Source organism: Chinchilla lanigera, unplaced genomic scaffold, assembly GCF_000276665.1.
Source record: "Chinchilla lanigera isolate Chin_1 unplaced genomic scaffold, ChiLan1.0 scaffold00047, whole genome shotgun sequence".
NCBI classification, from domain to species: domain Eukaryota; kingdom Metazoa; phylum Chordata; class Mammalia; order Rodentia; family Chinchillidae; genus Chinchilla; species Chinchilla lanigera.
Window position 1 is genome coordinate 3,063,370 of NW_004955448.1, and position 15,617 is coordinate 3,078,986.

At 34.1% G+C, this 15,617-nt stretch overlaps 2 protein-coding genes across 2 annotated transcripts in view; both read left to right on the top strand.

Annotated features, from left to right (window-relative positions):
• LOC102019755 (arylacetamide deacetylase) overlaps positions 1–15,617 on the top strand; it is a 328,447-nt gene that overhangs the window by 144,958 nt on the left and 167,872 nt on the right. The gene's annotated exons all lie outside the window — the stretch shown is intronic.
• LOC102006842 (arylacetamide deacetylase-like) lies at positions 3,370–14,419 on the top strand. Its single transcript, XM_005393038.2, has 5 exons — positions 3,370–3,588; positions 6,166–6,388; positions 8,327–8,396; positions 11,474–11,645; positions 13,494–14,419. The coding sequence occupies exons 1-5, from the start codon at positions 3,451–3,453 to the stop codon at positions 14,088–14,090; spliced, it is 1,200 nt and encodes a 399-aa protein (XP_005393095.1). The 5' UTR covers positions 3,370–3,450; the 3' UTR covers positions 14,091–14,419.

Below are 15,617 nucleotides of genomic sequence, written 5' to 3' on the forward strand. Positions count from 1 at the left end.
TGTTAGCTAAGGAAGTCCAGAGGCAGAATAGCTTTGAAATCTTTCTTTTCTTTGCTCTAGCACTCAAATCTATCAGCCCAAGTTATTGGCTTACTTGATAAATTAAGAATTTGTACGTGAAATCAAACAAGCTCACAAAATGTGCAGTGTGATACAAATATAGAGTAAATGTTGACACTTAAAAAGCTATTGCAATTAAAGACACATTTTCATTAATGCCCCTCAAAATAACACAACCTCACATTGTACTCACTTCTCTTATTGTACACTTTCTGAAGCAATTATTGATGTCTTTTTTCCATAAATGACTTTATGAGATAACTGATCAAAAATATAGTAAATGCTACTGTGAAATTTTATCAAAAAATAGAGCCTTATATAAATATTGTGGTATGTCTTTATCTGTCTTATTCATGAGATCTAGTACCAGGTTCAAGTCATGGCATCTAGGAAGCAGAGAGAGATAAGGCAGAAGTGTTGGAGGGAGATATTCCCTTCCAGGCCATGCCCCTAGAGACTCACCTCTTCCTACCAGACCCAAGTTCTAACACTAAGTTAGCTATACCATCCCATAATCCAATCACCTTCTAAAACCCCACCTATGAGTATATGAGGCTCTTGGGGGGCCATCTGGGTCTAAACCATAACAATATCATTTTAGTATATGCTTTTTATAGGTTCACATTATTTCCTTCTATTTCTGTTAAATATCTTATATGTGAAATATTTTTGTGTGCTAGGTAAAACCATGGGTAATTTTTTGAATATGTTTGAATTACTCTCCTATTATTGTCACTGTGAGTTACAACGTTCAACTTTATCACAACTATTTCTAGCTAAATAATATTAAAGTACAGCAACCTCGTTACACACAGACTCTGTGTTTTTCTGCTTCTTTCACCCACCAGTGAGATACATTTTATATTGATACACAGAATAAACACAACTTAAGAGAAAAGTCAATACAGTGCATAAATAAGCAGCTTGAATCTAAGAGAAAGTAAAAGATAAACCAAAAAAACAGTAGTTATAAGAATATCAGATGTGGGGCTGGGGATTTAGCTCAGCGGCAAAAGCGCCTGCCTGGCAAGCACAAGGTCGTGAGTTCGGTTCCCGGTACTGGAGAAAAACCAAAAAAAAAAAAAGAATATCAGATGCATTTAGTAGTATCAAACAAAATACACTTTTAAATAACATATTTAAAGACAGGACATCTAAACAATCTTTCATGAAATGAACATAACTTACCATTTTAATGCTCCTCATTCCTTCCTGTGTATTTCAATTACCTTGTCCTATAATTTCCATTCAGCTTAAAGGACTTTGGCATTATTTGAAGTATAGTTTTACAAACATCTATATCTTTTTGTTGACTCAATTAGCCTTCATTTTGAAGGACAGTTCTTCTAAATTTTAGCAAAAAAAAAATTTGCTTGAGCATAAATTTATTTGTAGAACTATGTATATCTATTGCTGCTACATTCTGGCCTCCAATATTTTTGATGAAAATCCAGAGCTATGCCTCATAAATTAATGTTTAATCTCTTTTTAAAGGACTACAATATGAAGTAACTTGTAACAAACATTTTAAAATATTTTATTTCATAAGCTATTATGATTTCAAAATTATTTTGATGATTTCATTATTGAAATGAAGAAATAAGTCTGACATGGCAGAGCATGCCTGTAATACCAGCGCATACCTGAAATCCCAGAAGCTGGGAGTCCAAAGCAGGAAGATCACTGGGACTTCAAGGCCAGCCTGGGCTATCTAGTGAGTTTAACGGCAGCCTGCAACACAAAGTGAGACCCTTTCTCAAAGAAACAGAATATGTCAAAGTGATTTTTAAAAAATTATACAAAGTCAACTAACTTCAAAGAGAATATTTAAAACTAAGGTTTCATTTCCAAAACCTTTCTTATCTACACTCATAATTAGGAGTAGAAATCTCAGGGAAGTAATTGTGTCCTTGACATTTCATATTTTAATTTTAGTGGTTTTCACTTAAGTTACTGTACCATAATTTCTGTCTATACTTCTGCACTGAGGAGATTATAACTAACTTTTTTATCCTGTCTTACACAGTTTCATAATTGTAGCCACTATAAGTATAGTTATAACTAATTACCACAGCAATTACAAACATTATCATGTGTAAAAACTTGGCTTAAATCCAAACTAAGATATAGCTTTTAGTAACTGAAGTGAGAGTATAATGCAATAAACTTAAAACCTGCCTGTTTTTATAGCTCATAATTATGAAATATGAAAAATAAAAATTAGAATACTGCTTAGAATTGGCAAATAAATTGATGGTTGTTTCCTTGGGCAGAAATCACACAGATATATTTTATCTTTCTTAAAATAGAAAATCTACAGAAAGATATGTGATGATAAATCTGGCAGGAAAGAAAGTCAAAAATCACTATGAGGTCGTATTTTAATCTGTTCTTTTCCAGTTTTGTACACTAACCTGGCCTTACTCACTTGAAGAAATGGTTAGCGTTAAGTGTCTAGCAGAAATAAGTCAGAATAGAGAAAAGAGCTATGGTAGGAAATACAATAAGGTATCAACAGCATCATTCTCAGCCATGTAAGAATGTGATCAATTATTTCATCTTTGTACACACACACACACACACACACACACACACTTTACAAATCCAAGTCATTGTGAAATAAAATTGCTCTAAAAGCTCTCTATGTAACGCCTTAGTTACTTAAATTATTCTGTATGTATCCAATACTTAAACTTCTATGAAACTTGGACAAACTATTTAACATTTTCAAACTAATTTTACACAATTAAGAGAAAAGGTTATAATCGATCTGATAGGTCTATTGTTTACAGTTATTAAGATTACATATGTAAAGCAACATAATGTCTGGATTTTAGAGTAGACAATTAATGAATATTCACTATTAATCTTCCTTTTATTGTCGTTACTACTTTCATAATTCCTCTCTCAAAAATTATTATCACTAACAATTAACGTTTCTTTTTCTTGAGTGATAATGTAAATTCTGTAAATTTAGAGATAATAGTTATTTTTTACACTCTAAACACTTTAAGAACATACTCATTTTTTCTTCTGTTTACTGTGATGAACTTTAATGTAACAAAGATCCTGTATGTTTTTTACATATAACTTTGATAGCCTTAAAGAATTTTTTCCATACTGTTGATTAACACAGGTTTGCGTCAAGAAACAAAGATAAGCATATAACGGTCAACAGAGCTTGCTTAGGACTTTAAACTTTGCCTTATAATGAATGTGATTATTGTTGGATAACCAATAAAATTCTAAGCTTACACTGTCAGTCCTATAAGGAAGTGAGCAATTTCCAATTCTAAAGAGAAAGTAAACCTTTCGGGTGTGACTAGAGCACACATAACTAGGAAGTTTACTTTTCATGCTCTGAAGACAGAGAAGTACAGGAATTACAGCATGGGAAGAAAGTCACTGTGTCTTCTGATTGCGGTGGTCTTTACAGCATATTATATTCGTAAGACTATCCCAGATAATTTTGAGGAGCCATGGAGACTAATGTGGTACAACACATATCTGAAAATGTTTGTAAATTTGGTAAGTGTGGAATTTTATGAATTCAGATTTGCATGGGATTTTATGAATTCTGACTTTCACACGATGTGAAGTTGTATTTCTAGGATTTTCTATGTTTTTTACATGTACCTTTGATGGACTTAAAAGATTTTTCATTTATTGACATTTCATTTATTTATTTAAAGTAAGTGTCATGGCTTTTGATTTCAGTATTTAATACTTAGAAATGTGGTTTTTTAGCTTTTGTTAAGTTCTGTTAAGCTAAAGCTTCTTTAGCTTCCTCTGTTAAGTCTTTAGAAATGTGGGCTTTTTAGCTTGATTTCTATTTTATATTAGAATTATAAATGAGCAGCCATTTTTGCAGATTGAATGAATGAATTGCTTTGTTTAGACAGTATTAATATGATCATCTTTTGTAATTATTATCTCATGTGCTGGTTGACATTTAAATTCTGCAAATAATCTGGAGATCATCCTACTCTGAAGCAGTTAGAAATAGGTTTTTATGCAGTCTTTCATAGGTTTTAGAGTATATAATAAGGTCAAGTCCGCAATTTTCAAGGAAAAACTGTGAAGGCAGCATTATTGGCACACGCTCAGGGTTACCCAAGAGAGGCAAAATATGCGGAAGTAGGAGAGGACACTCTGCTGTGTCATGGGAGCTGGCTGCTTCCCAGAGCAGCTCTGGCACAAACAGGAAACGTGTAGTCATCTCTGGCACCTTTGAAATGTTCCCGCATTTTTTCCTTCAGTGTTTCAGTCACCTCATTTTTAAAATTCACTTTTCAGATTTTAAACTAGTAGACATAATTTCTTTTATTTCTCATCTATTTAACTCTTCAATTCTTTGTAAAATCTCACTAGGCAAACAAGGGATCCCAGCAGTAGATATTTTAGTGGGGTGGGAGATAATAAATTAGAATTAAAGGAATTGATGATTTTAGATGATAAGAAGTGATTTGAAGGAAATAAAACAGTTAAGAAGAGACTAACATGGGCCAATAGTATAGACAGGGCTAGTGCGTTTAAGACTGGAGGAAACTGTAAAGAAGAAACATGCTTATAAACAAGGAGGATGAAAAAATTCTATCAGTACTCTTAATACTGAGGAAAATATCTCCAGCATAGATAGGAACAAATTCAAAACCCCTAGCTACCCAATATTGGCAAGTTCAAGAAATAACATAAAATGCTTGCAGTTGATGGGACTATAGTGGCAATTTAATTTGAAAAGGTAAGATGCCATATCATAGAGTGTGCTTTGTTGCCAGAGATAGTATGTTTTGATTTAATTCTGTATGTAATATGCTATCAAGTGTTTTAAGAAGTGGCTTTATTTTTCTAATACTTGCTGTATTTGCCTTTTAGTTTGGGAGATATCTTAGGTTTTTTTGTTATTTGACTCTAGTTATTAATTGCTTTCATTATTCACTTAAGTCATACCTCTGTTTACCTGTGAGGTTTTTCTCCTCTGTTAAGACTTTAGTTATGTGTTTTGCCTTCTAATCTTGGTTTATACATATATTTCAGGATTCTCAAAGCATATACACTTTAAAAGTAATTTTAATGCGTTTTTATTCCTGAAGTACTTATTTTTTGTTTATTGTATTCAGTTACTTCCTTAACCCTTTGGGCTTTTTCTGATTGGTTTGGCTACCTTCAAATCCATGTCAGCAATTCTTATTGAAGAATTATACTACAAATGAAGAATCAAAGTCCAGAATCAATAGATTTATAATGTAAATTATTATTGGATGTACAATATCAGTAAATATCACTTTCTAGCTGTGTAAACTTTGACTACCTACCTTTTTTGGTTCCTCTTCCTTATCTCTCAGAGGATAATGGTGACATCATCTATCTCAGATAGAGCCAGAGTAACTTTACTGAGTCTGGTGCACACGGAGTGCTTGGCCAGCTGTCTAATTCTTGGGCAGTTCTGGCTGTAGGCAGGCAGGCTGGCTCTCCCCTTCTCTTGCATTCATCCTTTCACTCTCCAAATAGTCTCCCTTTATGTGTCTACTTCTGTAGCCACACTTCCTACATTAGCAAGGTTCCCCAGGTCTTCAAAATACAATGGGACCTTTGCACAGAATGATTTTTTTCCTTTACATAGTTGTTGATTTATATTGTTAAGAGAAGATCCTCCTTTTAAGTATCAGATAAATGTACTTCCAGTTTGCAAACTGTTTCCCAAGTAGCATTACTAGCACCTGCCAGATACTGTCAAAGAATTGGGTGCTGATCTCTTGTAGCAACTACATTATTTTTTAACAGTTAACCTGTATTTCACCTTTCAGTTAGAGGTTCCTGAGGAAAGATTTGCCTTGTTCACCTCTAGACCTCTCAAGATGAGGAGGCACCTGACAATTTTGTGATATAATGATTAAATGAGTACATTTCCTTGTTTAAAAATAACAATTACTGCAGACATAAGCACTGCATTTCTGCTTCTTCCGAAAAGACAAAGGAGAGTCTTCTGTAAGAATGCGATTCATTCCATTTGAGTGAATAAAGATTGATATGTACTTAAATACTCAAAAATCTCTTCAAATTTGTATTTTGAAATATAAAGTTGTGTATAAATTTCACTTTTAGGGTACATTTCTGGAATTTCTGGGGCTTTATAATTTTTTGGATTTACTGGCGGAAATTATAGCATTAAATGAAGTTCCTCCAACTTCAGATGAAAATATCACAGTAGTTGAGACAAAATTTGACCATACTCCCGTCCGTGTATATGTGCCAAAGAAGAAGGCAGAGGCACTAAGGAGAGCTGTAGTTTTTATACATGGTGGTGGCTTCTGTTGTGGAAGTGCTGGTAAGTAATTGCTTTGAAAAATCTCTGCCACTGAAGCAGTTTGCAAAGATTTTCCTGATGGCTTTGTATAGAACTTTTCAGCAGAGACACTACAGGCTCTTTTCTATTCTTGTGCTTTGATCTCTTGCATAGTTTTATTTTGCCTTGAAGCTCTAAATCACTCTTTCTCACTTTATTTTGTGCCTGGAAATCTTTCAGGAACTTTAGAGAGGTCCTGGAGACCTTGGAACACACAAAATTCTTCTTGATGTTTAAATTCAAATGAAGACAATAGCTAATCAATTAATATATAAGTACATAATATACTGTATTATAAAGTGATAGATGTAGGAAATAGTAGACCAAACTAATGGAGATGGGGTGAAAATAGCAAAATTCTAGGTATCTAGAGAATTAGAGAAGAAATTGGAATGTATTTAAAAGTGAGTGTAATGGGGAAAAGATCTCTCTTGTGACTAAGAGAATAACATTCTTTTTTGTTCCACAGTACTTAACTTTCAGTGAGTAGAATCTGCATTAAGGAGTTGGGTAGGAATTACATGGGGTCTAAGGTAAGAGTTCTAAATGCCACGTGAAGAATAACTCAGAGAAGAAATATTGTACCAAAATGCATTAATTGATGTGACAAGTCTGGAAAGCTGAAGGGGATTGGGGAGGGAAGAAGACAGGGAAGGAGAGAAAAAGATTTCTAACATGAGATGATCATACTGTTTCATAACAGATGGCGTACTTACAGGGAGGGTGAGGATAGGTCCCTGGAAAACACAAACATAAGTATCAGGTGGAGCCATAGGCAACAACAAAGCATTAAGAAGTGATCAAAGAGGTCATAAAACAAAAAAGGAAACAAACCAAAAAGAAAGACTAATGAGAAGTTCTGGGCGGTATAAAGTTGCCAAGTAAGTAGGCTGGAAATAGGTCTTTTGGATGCTGAACATTTTACGTTAATAGTGCTGAGTACAAGGCTTGATAGATATTTAAATAGAGACACATTCCAACAAGCAAAAGTAAGAAGGCTATGGGAGGAATGTTTCCTGGCCTTAAAGGGATTTAGGTATAAAAGGAAAAAGTAAGAGAAAGGTAAGATTAAATGAAGAGTTAAGCAAAAGCATTTTATTCTCTTTTTGTGCCAGAGAGATATGAACGGTTTCGTGGACTAAAAATAAATTATATGATTAACAGCAGTAGATTAGAAGAGAGATGACTGGGAATGCTGACCTGTCCAGGGACAATTATCATAGAAGGAATAAGATGGAAGAAGAGTTAAGTCGCTGGTAAAATAAGTGGGTATGGATTGAGAGATAGATATGGATAAGAGGAGCATCTAATTTTATCCCTAGACAAGAATAAAGGAGAAAAACACACTCAGCAAAATATACTTTTAGAAGAATAAGACAGGTAAAAGCGTCAGATAAGAGAATTCCAGATTTTTAATGGGGCCTGGTTCTATTCCCCTTCGATTTGGATGATCGTCCTTCTGTCCCTCTCGATGGTAGGTCTCCTATGTTAGCATTATTCTGCTTTTGTGTCCTTGGTGCACTTATCCAATGGCACATTCTTTATGTTGGTGACTTGCCTTTTTAAGCAGTGTGTATCCATCTCATAAAGCAATCAAATTAATCTGTCTACCTGTGAGAGACTTGGATGTGGTCTTCCAGAGAAGGAAGTTCGCTAAGAAAGTCCAATGACAAAGCATGCACAAGAGGTGTGAAGCATGAAGAGCAATTAGAAGGTTCAGGGGAATGCTGAATTCCACTGAGTTGTGGATGAGTAGTTTCTTATTTAAGTACAGTGGTAAATTCTCTCCCTCTTATTTTAATATGCAACACATGAAGAAGTCTTAGAACGTAAACAAGTGTAACAATTTTTTCAAGGTAACATCCTTCCTTTCATTTGTCCATTGTCACTAATATCCTGATTTTATTCCTTTCATTTCAGCTTTACATAATTATGATCTCCTCTCCAGATGGACAGCAGAGAGACTTGATGCTGTTGTTGTATCAAGCAAGTAAGATCTCTACTGTTCTGTTTTAGGTCCAGATGCTTGCCTATCCTGATTCTGTCATCTTTCTTGAGTAGCTGAGGTGCAATTATGCCCAAAATAAATGTTTCTCTCTGTGTACTGAGGGGACAATTTAAAAAGAGTGCTAACCTACCCTGAATAGCATTTAGAGAAAAAAAAGTGTGTGTGTGTGTGTGTGTGTGTGTATGCATGTGTGTGTTATAAGCCAGTTCTAAAATTATAAAAAATTTCTCTCACAAGATTAAATTCCATTACCCATGGACATAGTTACTTGCATTGGATTAGGTTTCCACTTTCAGTCATGGTCTTTAAGAATAAGTTTATCAGAATCAGTGCATTATCAATAAAAGCACATTATAAATGATCCATATCTCAGATTATCACTGAAAAAGATACCAACCAAGTTAATGAGTTAATATAAAATAGAGTAGTAGATTTAATGATCCAGCTTTGAAAAGAGCTCCAGAAGAGCGCAAAATTGGAGTAACTTGATTGACTCGTATGAGAGCATCAAGTAGTTATTCAAACTTCAGAAAATGAAGGAAAATTTAAGAACACATTTGTGATCATTCATCTAGTTAAATAATTGTTGTAAAGTTAAGACATATTCATGCTTAATTCTTATTTATAAGTGTTCACAAAGGAGAGTAATTACAAAATTATTAAAAAGTAATTAGGATAAGGTTGCACACTATATTTTGTACTTTATAAAAATGGTTTTCTCAATGACAGCAAGTTCAGTGACACTGTAAGACATCTGTCTGTTTTATTTATTGAAGCAAAAATCACGATGATTTCAGTGATAAAGTTTTAAATACTCATGCAAGTTCATGACTTACTTTTGAATATACATTGACATTAAAGGTAAGTGACAATTTTCTCACCAAAAACATAATTTTATTTCTACTATAATTTAAATGGCCAGTAAACACAGCAAATTTTGTTAAATATCTTTTGTCATTTGAGAAATAAGTATCATATGCATAAGGAAATAGCACTTCACACCCACAGGCATGGCTATAATAAAAGTTCAGGTTAAAAAAATGTCACCATATAGAAAAAATGAATCCCTCTGTACTGCTGGTGGAACTGTAAAATGATGCTGCTGCTTTGGGAAATAGTTTGGCAGTTCCTGGAAAGGTTAAAAACAGAATTACCATATTACCTTGGCTTTTCTATCTAGGTGTAGCCATGAGGGAATGAAAATAAATCCATATAGGGAATTATATTTTCATAGTAGATTATTCATGAAACCCCCAAAGAGGAAACAACCAAATGTCCATCAACTGATATATGGATAAATAAAATGTAGTGTATCCACACAATGCAATGTTACTTGTCATTAAAAGGTAATGCTATAACATGAATAAAATTTGAAAATATTTTAAGTAAAAGAAGCAAGTCAGAAAAGTCCATCAAAGACCAGGTGTGGTGATGCACACTTGTAATCCCAGCACTCGGGAGGCGCAGGCAGGAGGATTGTTGCCAGTTCGAGGCCAGCCTGGGCTACAAAGTGAGCTCAAGGCCAACCTGAATTGCATAGCGAGACCCTGTCTCAAGAAGACAAAAAAAAAAAAAAAGGAAAGGTCATCAAATACATTATTTCATTTTTTAAATGCCCTGTCTAGGCAAATTCTAAAAGGCAGAAAAAGTGTGATTTCCTGTGGATAGAGTGGGGGGTGGGGAGAGAAAATATAGAATGTGAATACCAATATGCATAGGTCTGTTTTTTTATTTTTTCCTTTCCTTGTTTGTGATAAAGATGTTCTAAAATTGACTGTGATGATTGGTGCACAAGTCTTTGAATACATTAAACTCACAATATAAATTGCATACTCCAAGTAAATTTTATGAAATATGATTTATATTTCAATAAAGTGACTTATAAAAATTAAAGCATTAATATATGCATAGGTATATGAATGCTAAAATATATGTATTTTTCTTATGCAAAATATATAAACACTTATAAATTAATTTAAATTTAAGAAAAAGGCTTGAAAAGAAATGTAAAAGAATATCCAAATTCTCAAATACACAAAATGTTAACATAAGTGAGGGGAATATAAATTAATGATATTATGCAGCTCCTCCATACTTTACATTATGGCTAAAATGAAAAAGTCATAAAACACCAAGTGTTGGGAATAACAGGCACCACCATTTCATAAACTAATTGTTTAAAAATAACTGGGTATACTATTTTTTGGCAATATGAAGTAAAGCTATTCATGGAACTTTGTAATCATCAGTTCCACAGGTATATAACAACAGAAATACATGTGTTCACCGAATGCTAGCTACTAGAATATCCACAGCAGCACTGGTTTTGAAAGTCTAAAATGCAAACCCAAATCCCCCTAGCATCTGTAAGCTGGAAAATATTTATTTATTTACTCATTAATTATTTAGTCGTGTTGAGTATTAACATAAGCTTCATTCGCAACAGATTTTTAAATGCACAGTACATTATTGTTGACTATACACATGATGTTATATGACAAATCTGTACAGTTTATTTATATTATTGACTGAATCTTTTGAGTAACTCTATTTCTCCCTCTCGACAGCTCTTGGAAATCAGCATTTTACTCTGAGTCTCTGTCTTGGCCATTTTAGATATCACGTATAAGAGGATTCACATAATGCTTGACTTTCTGTGGCTACCCCATCAGCATGTAATTGGATAAGTGAGTTGTGGTGTTCTCACATAGCAGAGTATGATGCAGGGCACAAAAGTACACAACAATGTGTATGAGGCTCAGAAACAATGCTGAACAATAAAATCCAGTATAGCTGTACATTCTATTTCAGTGCATTTATTTTAAAGGCAAAAACAAGCAAGATTAATCACTGCTGTTATGTCAGTTACAGGACATGCAATCACTAAATAGAAGACTTCTGGGTGCTGGAAGTATTGAGTTTCAAGACCTAGGTTATATTGCTATGTGCAGTTTGAATTCAAGAACCTGTGCACTTAAAATATGTTCATTTCTGACATGTATGTTATATTTTAATTAATTTATTAAATGTGACATGAAAACCATCTTTTCTCTCCAAAGCTATAGATTAACACCGAAGTATCATTTCCCAACCCAGTTTGAAGATGTGTATAATGCCTTAAGGTGGTTCTTAAGCAAAAACGTTCTTGAAAGCTATGGCATAGACCCTGAAAGAGTCTGTGTTTCTGGAGACAGCGCAGGTGGAAATTTAGCTGCAGCAGTGACTCAGCAGGTAGGACACTCCTCATTTCTATGGGGTTTTTGCTAGGCTACTCATAAACAGATTCAAATACATATACGTAAATATAATGGAAGAATTTATAAATATTACAGAGAATATTTTAAAAATTCTTGACACATCACAATGTCAATTTTTATTCATGTCACAAAATTTTTCTTAATGTAGCAGCAAATCTCTGTTTAGATCACTGGGTAAGACTATTATATGTGTCAGTAAGATGTTATCATAGATGAATGAGACAGAAGGAGATCAGAAAATTAACATTTAACCCTTTAGAAACTCAAAGGCATTGAATAACCTTAAATGGAGTACTCTTCTAATACCAGAATAATCACAGTGCTTTTTGGAAATTATCAGCACATTCAAAGGGTTTGTGCTACTTACAAAGAAGAAATACCAAGATTTCAAAACATTTATTTGTATATGTATGTAAAATCAGATTTACCTGTTACTAAACAATGGTAGTAAAGTGATAATGATAAATAGCATTTTGCATCCCAGATTACACATAGAATGGATTCAATTTTATGACAAAAAAAACATGTTATTGTTAAAATATCAACCATTTTTTCATGTAGTAGTGGAGGGGAAGTTGCTTACTGCTTATAAATGAAAAGGTTTAGATTTTTTTAGTTGATTAAGTATAATTGGATATAATGAAATATAATTTCTGGTATTTTCTATTTTAGGTATATTCATTTATACTTGTAGATAAAAAATAATTTAGCATATAGCATATATTTGACATTTCAGAATAAAAGAATGTCACTTTTGAGCTTTGCTCTAAGCAAAATATACAATGAATACTGAAATTTGGAAAAAATTTCTAATCACTATTTCAGTTCTGTAATGCATTTGAAAAATCACTATATTGGATATTAAGGACTTGAATTTTCTTAAGATGGAGTCATTTTCAGATGTTATCTTGACCAGTTCATTTAATCTCTTTAAGCATCGATTTCCTCCTCTGTAAGGAAAAAATGAATCTTTTCAACCCCACAGTCTTGTTCTGAGGGTCACATAACCAAAGTTAATTTAAAAATACCTTGTGACTTATAATAATCTTCATAAGTAGTCTCCAAAATGGTCTATTTTAAACATAATCTTTAAAATGTAAACAGTATAATTTAATACATATATTCAATATCTATTTTTATTTACATGTTACATATATATTTTTATAATGTAGTACACAATTTCAAAATTATAAACATACCTTTAAAAGGGTATTTTTTGTAAAATTAAAAAACATTTAAAAAGTCTTTTAGTGGATCCCTTTTTGTTTTCCTTATAATTGTACATTCCTGTTTTCTGACCTCTTATCTTTACAACTATTGGCACATTAAGACTGAAACCAAAGAACACTGTTAGTGGAATGCTTCCCACAGAACACCTTCCATGTCTTCTAAATTAGCATTGGTGAAGCCAGAAGTCCTTATTAAGTAAACATTTTTCATGGCAAAAGCTGTTGATGTACTAGTATATTTACAAAAGAAAAACTTTTATATTAACCAAAAATTAATGAAGTCAGTTTACAGAAGTCTTCAGGATTTCAACCTTGGAAGCAACAATAGGACACTAAGTAATTGTTGCTTAGAGCTTCTTGCATTTTCTGCAAAGAATGTCTGATAGATAATTTTCCTTAAGTTGAAAATATACCTTACATAAGAAATATTTAGCTCTAGGAACCCACTTTGAATATTTTGTTGAGATGATATGTTGGATTTATTATTTGAGGATGTTTTAGATTATAGATTTATATACAAAACAGGCCATTACATTTGTTTTATCATTTATAAATGAAAATAATTTATGTAAATCATCTCAATTCTTTCTTAGCAATTACATGACCCAGATGTGAAGATCAAACTGAAGATGCAGTCTTTAATTTATCCTGCACTTCAGGCTCTTGACTTAGATTCTCCATCATACAGAGAATATTCACATATGCCAGCTCTGTCGAAATCACGGTTGGTCCGGCTTATGAGTGAATATATTACAACAGACAGATCACTTGAGAAAGCCATGCTTTCCAACCAGTATGTGCCCGAAGAATCAAGTCATCTCCTCAAGTTTGTTAACTGGAGTACCTTGCTCCCTGAGAGATTTAGAAAAGGACATGTTTATAAAAACCCAATTTATGGTAGTTCTGAGTTATTACAAAAATATCCTGGGTTCCTGGATGTGAGGGCAGCTCCTCTGTTAGCAGATGACAGCAGGTTGCGTGGTTTACCCCTGACCTATGTCCTCACTTGTCAGTATGATGTCTTAAGGGATGATGGACTCATGTATGTCACCAGACTTCGGAACGCTGGAGTTCAAGTGACCCATAACCATGTGGAGGATGGATTCCATGGAGCATTTGCCCTTCTGAAATTTAAAATTGGTTATAGACTGATAGATGAGTACATTAATTGGCTGAAAGAAAATCTATAGTGAAATGTATACTGATATAGTTTAAAAATATTGTCAATCTCAAAGCTGCTGAAAACCCATATTAGAAATTGATCTTTCTTGGAATGGTCAACTGAAGGTCCACATACAGCATGATAATTTTTCTTTCTCAAAAAGTTTTGTTTTGTTTCTTATACTTGGGGTTTCATGCAACATTTCACAATGTGAATGTGCTATTTCTGAAAATTTTAATATTATATTGTTAATCTTATTTTTAATATATTTTGCTGTTTACTCTTTTCTGTGGTCAAACTCTCTTCTACTCTTTGAAATTACAGGAGGAAAAACATGAGAAAGTATTGTTGGTCTGAGTAATGTTGAGATTTGTGTCGATATGTGTTTGGGGCTTGGAGCATTCCTATACATTCGAGTACAAATTTTTTCAAAAGCAGGTTTGCCGGTACAATGTCCAATTTATCTACTTTGAAACATTTCTAGAATCCTGATACCAAGTGTTCTACTATCAGTGTGGATGATTACTGTAGCACTTTGAGGAGCTGGCTGCTGTGCATTTGGGGGAAGGTAGAGTAATTGAGGTTCAGTAAAGATGAACAAGTTCTTCAAGACAAGCAATGACTTAGTGACAACCAAAGGCTATATACATAAGTAGACAGAAACCAATGAAAAATCATAGAAACTGACCTGTGAAAAGTCCTGACATGGCGTGGAGGAAGGTAAGATAAAATGGACTGAGCTGTAGTTTGGGCAGAAATATTTGTATTAACCATGAACTAAGTCATGCATCATCATCAGAAGTGAGCAATGGACAGGCATCTTAGGTGGTGTGAGCGCTCCATCAGTGTCATGACGGGTACCAAAGATAGCTTCATCTCTTTTGACTTCACCTTTCTGAGTCTTTTTGTGTTTATACTCATAATTGTATTTTGAGTGCCACTCAAATATTTGATACAACCAGAGATGGGTAGAGAAAAATAACTACATTTGAGCTTATTCCATTTTATGAAGAAAACGGTAGTAACCTGAGAAGCTTACCAATAGACTCCTAAGTAACTATGAACAGAAAGCAGAAAGCTCAAGGGAGGACTTCATGTAGTAGGGGTGCTCAAGGTTTCAGTGTTCGGAGCGATTTTAAAGTTCTGGTGAAACAACTGGGGAAATCGTGCCACTGGGGTGCTGGAAGTGATTGTGGATCTGGTGCTTGAAAGAGAAGCCAGACCTGGAGCTATGTTTAGGAATCCGTACAAAAAGACAGGAGAGACTCAAGGGAAACAGTGTTAGGGAGCAGGAGGCAGGCAGTGAGGAGGCCGGCAGGCCCGAGAAGTGGCAGAGGAGTGAAGCTTTGCGAACAGAGGTGAGGAGTGAGGAGAGGACATGGCAAGGCCCAGAGACGCAGGGAAAGAGCAGAAAGACACCCTTGCCATAACCTCCAGCAGCAGGATCTGGGCTGCTGACAGAGAAGGAAGACAAACCCCAGGCGGGGCAGATGCCTCTGTGAAGTGGCTCATGAGCCAGATCCGGCCTGATGAGCGCCCCTCAGGTCCACGCCGC

Coding starts and splice junctions, on each gene's coding strand:
- LOC102006842 (XM_005393038.2), top strand. CDS start 3,451: ATGGGAAGAAAGTCACTGTGTCTTCTGATTGCGGTGGTCTTTACAGCA. Junction 6,389..8,326: donor CTTCTGTTGTGGAAGTGCTG/GTAAGTAATTGC, acceptor CTTTCATTTCAG/CTTTACATAATTATGATCTC. Junction 8,397..11,473: donor GCTGTTGTTGTATCAAGCAA/GTAAGATCTCTA, acceptor TTCTCTCCAAAG/CTATAGATTAACACCGAAGT.